This window comes from Ammodytes marinus (genome assembly GCF_949987685.1).
Source record: "Ammodytes marinus genome assembly, chromosome: 20".
In the NCBI taxonomy this organism is placed as follows: domain Eukaryota; kingdom Metazoa; phylum Chordata; class Actinopteri; order Uranoscopiformes; family Ammodytidae; genus Ammodytes; species Ammodytes marinus.
This window is the reverse complement of record NC_137224.1, coordinates 1,764,460-1,772,825: the sequence shown is the minus strand read 5'-3', so window position 1 is coordinate 1,772,825 and position 8,366 is coordinate 1,764,460. Positions and strand designations below refer to the sequence as shown.

The 8,366-nt window shown below is 41.3% G+C and overlaps 1 protein-coding gene across 1 annotated transcript in view; it reads right to left on the bottom strand.

Moving 5' to 3' along the window:
* Nucleotides 1-7,554, bottom strand: part of fam171a2b (family with sequence similarity 171 member A2b) — a 17,960-nt gene extending 10,406 nt beyond the window's left edge. The window contains exons 1-5 of the mRNA XM_080048590.1: nucleotides 7,370-7,554; nucleotides 2,412-2,639; nucleotides 1,919-2,011; nucleotides 639-791; nucleotides 39-218 (exon numbers count right to left, since the gene is read on the bottom strand). Coding sequence (XP_079904716.1) covers nucleotides 39-218; nucleotides 639-791; nucleotides 1,919-2,011; nucleotides 2,412-2,639; nucleotides 7,370-7,475 — 760 coding nt within the window. The 5' untranslated portion in view covers nucleotides 7,476-7,554. The remainder of the gene's footprint in view (nucleotides 1-38; nucleotides 219-638; nucleotides 792-1,918; nucleotides 2,012-2,411; nucleotides 2,640-7,369) is intronic.
* Nucleotides 7,555-8,366: the final 812 nt, after the last annotated feature.

Below are 8,366 nucleotides of genomic sequence, written 5' to 3'. Positions count from 1 at the left end.
ACCACACAGACACACACACACACACCTCCCCCGCTCACCTGTCTTGGGCTGGTAGAGCCATGCGGGCACACTGGTAGCCATCCTGTTGCGTGTGTCGGCGGGCAGCGGGACAGAGATGTGGATGGGGTCGGTCACCTGTATAGAGCTGCCGTCTCTATCATAGAGCTGCACACTCACCACGGCCAGGCCTGTCAGATCTGTCCACCCCGTTTCTACACCTGGGGAGGGGAATAGTCACTTATATTAGCTTCAACAAGTCTTTGAAATATTTTGTTATAATAGAATAAATTTCTACTTTTAAAGCACTTACATCAACTAAACATTTAGTATTTTTGGGATTTATACAATGATAAAAAAGGGACACACATACACACACACACACACACACACACACACACACACACACACACACACACACACACACACACACACACACACACACACACACACACACACACACACACACTTTGATGTTAATATTGGCTAATATCCATGTACAGTGTATAATATAATGTTGCACAATATTATGTTTTTTTATTTATTAATTTAGACAGACAGACCGACCGACCGACCGACAGACACACACACACACACACACACACACACACACACAGACACACACACAGACACACAGGTACCTGAGGTGTTGGTCTCCTGTCCCAGTAGAAAGGGGAACCCTCCGATCTCGTACATGGAGCGGGCCGTAGTGAGGGCGGCAGACAGCGCCGTGTAGTTAGAGTCGGACGGCAGAGACTTCCTCTGAAGCTGCACCAACGGCTGGTTACGGGCCCCTAGCAACGAGACAAAACACATGTGTAATAAGCATACATTTTAACCTCCAAAAGAATAAAAACTAGCCTGCTAAGAAAACATTCACCCCCCTCAGTGTTGTCTTGGAGATATGACCTAAACATACAGACTAGAATGTTTTTTTGGACCAGGCTGTAAATAGGTTTAATAATGCTGTGAAAACGGCCTGTTTAACAAGGGAGTCAATGAGAAATTGCTCACTTTTGGTACCACCTCGTAGTGGCCACTCGGTGAATTACATTTTTTGTCATTTCCGCATTGGATGCTGGTAGAACTCACTGTGGTTGGAGCTTGGTTAAAAGGTGCTGCGAGGAAATTTCAGTTTGTGTTAATTCTTGCGCCCCCTTTGGACAAAAGCGGTAGTGTTTTTACTACGCCAGCTGTAGTTCCTAGGTGAGCGTATACCCATGACAAAGGCATAAAGAAAAACTATATACAGTAATAGCATTCTTTGAACTAAATCCTACTCCTAAAATGTCATAAAAAAGCTGTAAAAATGCCGATTTGTCAGTGTTTTAGTGATATGAGGAGGTAGCCCTGACTGATCTATTTTATAGTAAAAAAACAAAAGTTCTCCTCAGCAGCTGTTGCTATGGAGATAGCAGCAGTCATCAAAATGTGAAGCAGTGAAATATGCAGAGGCCTGAATAGACACAGAGCTATATTTTCACTCTGCTGGAGACAGACTCATTTCAAATGTGTTGACAGGTCAAACCAAAATAGGACAATCATTTCCCAATAGGTCAGAAAATGTCAGAATTTACTTCGGGTCAATAAAGTATCCAATACATATTCAGTTTTCTTAAAGACCTACAATTTTATAAATCGGTTCATCCTAGCCTGAGAAAAGGCAGAAAGAGTGTTTTATGGTCTCACTGTCTAACCCTACATTTTACCATGTGGGACATCACACATGGTAAAATGTAGGGTTAGGATTAACAGGACAGCTGGGCCAAGGGAAGACTGAGGGAAGAAAAACCTCATTCATTATATTATAATAGTGATTTTATAATGATAGAACGCCGGTTCCGTATGGGTGAAGTATTCCTTTAATAGATATATCATATTGTAGTTCTAATAATATATTTTGTGTTGTAGTTGTGTTTACCTGGTGATCCAGACAGCACCTGTAGCACGTCATCATAGAGGATGAGAGTTCCCGGTCTCTGCACCAACAGGTACAGACTCACTGACGCATACACTGAAACAGAACAATAAAGTTACATTCAAGACTTTATTTAAAAACCACATAGAATACCCTGACGCCTACACTGAGACATAACATGGAGAGACGCTGTTAAGGTAAATACAACATTTTGTTAGCCTCATAGCATAAGTGCCTAAATCATATTTACTCTACATCTACTCTATTCTACATCTACTCTATTCTACATCTACTTTACCCCACTCTATAACCCTTAAAATATGACTTAGGCAATTATGCTATTAGGCTAACGAAAAGTAGAGTAGATTAGTGTTAAATATTTTTTGTTTAATCTGATTTTATAAATTGTGACTGAGTTCATTGGAGTAGATAGACAGACAGACAGACTGACAGACAGATACCTGAAAAAACTACATTTTCTTCTTCTATGACTTACGTGGAATGCGGCTGGAGTGCCACGGGACAGAGTTGGTGACGTAGTCCTGTTTGGAGGCGGTGATGATTACCCATGATGCAGTGCGGTACAGGAAGTTGACCCTCAGCACTCCGTCACTGCCGGCGCGGCTTGATGACAACACGCTTCCGTTGCCGTGGACTTCAACCAGCGCGCCCGACAACGGAGACAAGTCGCTGTTATCAAAAACCTGGACCTTGATTTGGACTTCTATGGGGAAATAGAGAAATGTCAAAATCACCCTTTTGTCAAAATCCTATCGATATATACTGAAAATAACCAACAAATTAATCAATAATGAAAGTAAGAAGCAGTTGCATTTTTTCAATGTTTGACTTGTTTTGCCTTTTACAAAGAAAACTTAAACGACAATTATCAAACTATGAATATTTAGGTGAGAAAGTGGAAGCAACTCGTCATTTCAGCTCGAAAAAAGAAGAGACATTATAATCCGTCACTCATAGCTTTAAATATTTATGCTTTTTGCGATGAGATTATATAGTGTTGAAGCTGCATTTATACTTTTATTTTGGCTCAATTCGTCAAGTCACTTTCACCCCTGGCTGTCCCACGAGGATGACATCATTTGACATCATTATGCAACAGACTGATAGTGATTCTGGCATCAAGCGACCACAGTGCAACAGACAACAACAGACCACTGCGTCACTCACAACCAAACCCCATTTATATCTGTGTCCAAACGTTTTAAACATATTTAATTTCATGTTTCCTTTATTTTTTATTTTATTTTATTTATTTTTTAAACCTTTATTTATACAGGTAAATCCCATTGAGACCGAAGACTCTTTTGCAAGGGAGACCTGTTTTCCTTTCCCCACGTTACCATTCACACACCGATAGCAGGCTAACTATCGACATTCACACGAGGCAAGGTGGGTGAAGTGTCTTGCCCATAGACACAACAACTACAGTATAACACAAGTGGCAGGGCGGGGAATCGAACCACCAACCCTTTGATCATCGGCCGACCCGCTCTACCAGCTGAGCCACAGTCGCCCGAAAGATCAATTGAGGGATGAGTGATCCTCATTTACAATGATGTCGAGTAAAAATACAATACAAAGACACACACACACACACACACACACACACACACACACACACAAACACACAATGCAAATATACAACAAGCTGACAAAGAGACAAGGACAATTAAAACATTCAGATCAAATGGATGAAGCAGAACAATAGCCTGATTAAAACAGTTACAGGTGGAGTGGGGCTGATTCAAAATAATATGTTTAAAGCTGCAGTGTGTAGAATTTTGGGTTTTATTTCCTAGCAGATTTTGTAGAAAGTAATTATAATATCCATAAGTACGTTTAATTTAGTGCATAATAGCTGACATTTTTTTTGAATTATTTTTTTTCCCCTTAGAAAGGGTCTCACATGTCCATCTTTCTGCATATTTTGGACCAAGGCCTAGTGCCGCCATCTTGAAAGTGTCATAGTTGGAATGTCATCAGGTGCATTGTTTAAAATTTAGAATTGTTCTTGTCCTTGAAGGCCACTGTAGCTTCTGTTATTATTCGAAAGGGTTGGGGTTACCCAGGGAGCGTTGCATTCTAGAACTTTGTAGAACTTTCTTGATGATGTCATATTACACAATGCACCTTTAAATTGGTTAACTGTCCATCCGTTTGTACTGGCCAACACTAAAATAAATCTGTCTAGGCCACTGGTTTGTAGACTCATAATGCTCAGTATATTGATGGATTATTATTATTATGATGTAATGATCACAAAACACTTCCATAATAAATCCATGACAAATCCACATTACTTGGCATTATTTTTTGTGGTAATGGAGGACAGTATGACACAACCACACACACACACACACACACACACACACACACACACACACACAACCACACACACACAACCACACACACACACACACATTTGTGCGGCTATACTTGTGAGGACATTCATTGACATAATGCATTCCCTAGCCCCTTATCATCATGTTACTTAACATCTATCTATCTATCTATCTATCTATCTATCTATCTATCTATCTATCTATCTATCTATCTATCTATCTATCTATCTATCTATCTGTCTGTCTGTCTGTCTGTCTGTCTGTCTGTCTGTCTGTCTGTCTGTCTGTCTGTCTGTCTGTCTGTCTGTCTGTCTGTCTGTCTGTCTGTCTCTGTCTGTCTGTCTGTCTGTCTGTCTGTCTGTCTGTCTGTCTGTCTGTCTGTCTCTGTCTGTCTGTCTGTCTGTCTGTCTGTCTGTCTGTCTGTCTGTCTGTCTGTCTGTCTGTCCACATTACTTGAAATCCCATATTTCATTTTTGTGTGTGATCTCTTGGACCATTTGCATGTGGGTCACTCCGAGGGTGTTGCCATGGATACAAGCTGACTCGCCAAAAAACCTTAAAACGCTGCAGGGCTGCGAGTGACAAACCCATCCACTGACATCTGTGTGTGTGTGTGTGTGTGTGTGTGTGTGTGTGTGTGTGTGTGTGTCTGTGTGTGTGTGTGTGTGTGTGTATGTGTGTGTACTTGTGTATGAACATTTTGTCCAGTTCTCACTCTGGGACAGGCCTTTAAAGGCCTGTTTGAGGGTTAACACTAGGTTTCAAGGTTCAGGTATGAATTAGGTTTATGTTAGGGTTAGTGTAAGGGTTGGGGTTAGGCATTTAGTTTTGATGGTTAGGGTAAGGGGCTAGGGAATGCATTATGTCAATGAGTGTCCTCACAAGTATAGCCGTACAAACGTGTGTGTGTGTGTGTGTGTGTGTGTCATACTGTCCGCCATTACCACAATCGGTTCAATAAAGGCTCCCTTTGTGTGTGTGTGTGTGTGTGTGTGTGTTCATGTATGCATGTCCGTGTGCCTGTGTGTGTGTGCATGCGGTTTGGTGTTTATATGTGTTTGTGTGTGTGTGACTATGTGTGTGTGTTCATGTGTGTGTGTCTGTGCGTGTTCATGTGCGTGTCTGTGTGCCTGTGTGTCTGTGTGCCTGTGTTTTGGTGTTTATATGTGTTTATGTGTGTGTGTGTGTGTGTGTGTGTGTGTGTGTGTGTGTGTGTGTGTGTGTGTGTGTGTGTGTGTGTGTGTGTGTGTGTGTGTGTGTGTGTGAGAGAGGATTTCCTCCACTTTTCAAACACACTGGTTTTGAAGCGGCTCCTTTCACAGAAACACTGAGTCACAGTGTCACATTGAGGCTATGGGAACTCACTCACTAGACACACTGCTAGATCCTCTTAAAGCTACAGCGCGTAACTTTTTACATACAAATTACAGCTCTTTGTTACATTAAAGGTGCAGTGTGTAATATGACATCATCAAGAAAGTTCTACAAAGTTCTAGAATGCAACGCTCCCTGGGTAACCCCAACCCTTTAGAATAATAACAGAAGCTACAGTGGCCTTCAAGGACAAGAACAATTCTAAATTTTAAACAATGCACCTGATGACATTCCAACTATGACACTTTCAAGATGGCGGCACTAAGCCTTGGTCCAAAATATGCAGAAATATGGACATATATGAGACCCTTTCTAAGGGGAAAAAATTATAATTAAAAAAAAAAATGTCAGCTATTACGCGCTAAATTAAATGTACTTGTGGATATTATAATTACTTTCTACAAAATCTGCTAGGAAATAAAACCCAAAATTCTACACACTGCAGGTTTAACATCGAGCACAAATTTAAAGCTATAGTGGGTATTTTTTTCATATAAAGTATAATGTCGGTTACATTCAAGCCATCGGCCAAATGAGTTGACACAAAGTAGTTGATTAAGCCCTATCAGCTCCACAAAACTCTCTCTGTATTTCTCAGTATGGCAGCGTTTACAAACTGGTGTCACCCCCCCAGACACTGGAGCAGAAGAATGGATTTCGATATACCTCATGTAAATTGAAAAATTAAGAGACTTAAACTTAAAAGTAGTAGCCCTACTCTAGTAAATCAACATATACAATCCACTTTCTGTGTGTGTGTGTGTGTGACTCTGTGTGTCTGTGTGTGTGTGTGTGTGTGTGTGTGTGTGTGTGTGTGTGTGTGTGTGTGTGTGTGTCCATCCATGCAGCTGTAAATAGCTTGAAGCATGAATAATACAATGTTATTATATAATATCCTTCGAAATGCACAGGGCGATATTCAAAAAACTATATAATATTAATGCTTTTATAATACACAATAACTGGGATTTTTCTTAATGCAAATAGATTTGTCTTAGCCTTTTAAAATACACAAATGATAGGCTACAGTAAGTGTTGCTGCCTGGTTTCGGGGTCTGACAACATAATGTCGACCACACACACACACACACACACACACACACACACACACACACACACACACACACCTTCTTGTAATTTTGTGTGTATATGTGTGTGTGTGTTTGTGTGTGCGTGCGTGCGTGCGTGCGTGCGTGTGTGCGTGTGTGTGTGTGTGTGTGTGTGTGTGTGCGTGCGTGTGTGTGTGTGTGTGTGTGTGTGTGACAGTTGGATAGGCCCTCACATCACAATAATCTATATTTAAGGGCCTCGTGTGCTACAATCTTTACCTCAAACCTGGCAACACATACTGTAGCCTATCACACAATCACACAATCACCACCCAGCCTCACACTGCTTTGTACCCCCGCCCGCCTCCCTTCGTGAATATCAATGCATCCACACCGTTCAAAACAACAATATCCAATATAATATAATAGAAAATCGCCTTTTAATATCAAAACAGACGCGATATCTTAGCACAGCGCTGCACTGATCGCTAATACAGTCAATACAACAAAAAAAAAATAGCGCTATAAAGAAATCCCCGAACCACTCCCCAATCGCGTTCATTGTCATTGTAGCCTAACCGCTGCTGCATCCCACTTGTATAGGCTGCTAAAGCGATATGGCTGTATTATTTTAGTATGGCGCTCGTATAGGCTACGCACAAGCTTACCAAACGTTGTTCCTTGGTCTGGAAGCGATTTAGCCAGCGCCTTTCGATCCCAAACGCAAGCGACGGCGAAAAGGAGCAGAAAACGAGATATGTAGCGGGCTGGCATCCTTACAATCTTTAGCCTACTACATGTCTAGTCGGATATCGCAGGCCCCGTGTGTGTGAGTGTGTGTGTCCATGGTATTCGGTTAGGTCACTATTTAGACATGGTTGCTAGGGCTGGCGCTGTGTGTGTGAATGGGAGATGCTGCTTCTGCCGCCCGTGTGAATGTGTGTGTGTGTGTGTGTGTGTGTGTGTGTGTGTGTGTGTGTGTGTGTGTGTGTGTGTGTGTGTGTGTGTGTTTGTGTGTGTGTGCTTCTTTCGTCTTGTTTTTATTGTCTGAGGTGGAGACGAGGGAAAGTGGCGCACGATGGTTCCCTCTAGTGGAGACAAGTGGAACTGCGACACAGCGGCGCGTTTACTACAGTATTATGCACAGGGCAAGTTTATTCCTATAGCACAGTTCAGACACAAGGCCATTCAAAGTGCTTTACAGGGGCATGAAATACATCAAGATTAGACATTAGAAATTGCATTTAAGAGATAGTAAAAAAACAAAGACAATACATCAAGATTCAAGATTAGACATTAAACATTTAGACAGCGATGTGGAATGGCTGGAATGAAAATTATGTGACTGACAGTATAGTTATTTTCTACACAGCGCATTTAAACCTGCAGTGTGTAATATGACATCATCAAGAAAGTTCTACAAAGTTCTAGAATGCAACTCTCCCTGGGTAACCCCAACCCTTTAGAATAATAACAGAAGCTACAGTGGCCTTCAAGGACAAGAACAATTCTAAATTTTAAACAATGCACCTGATGACATTCCAACTATGACACTTTCAAGATGGCGGCACTAGGCCTTGGTCCAAAATATGCAGAAATATGGACATATATGAGACCCTTTCTAAGGGAAAAAATAATAATAAAAAAAAAAAATTCAGCTATTAT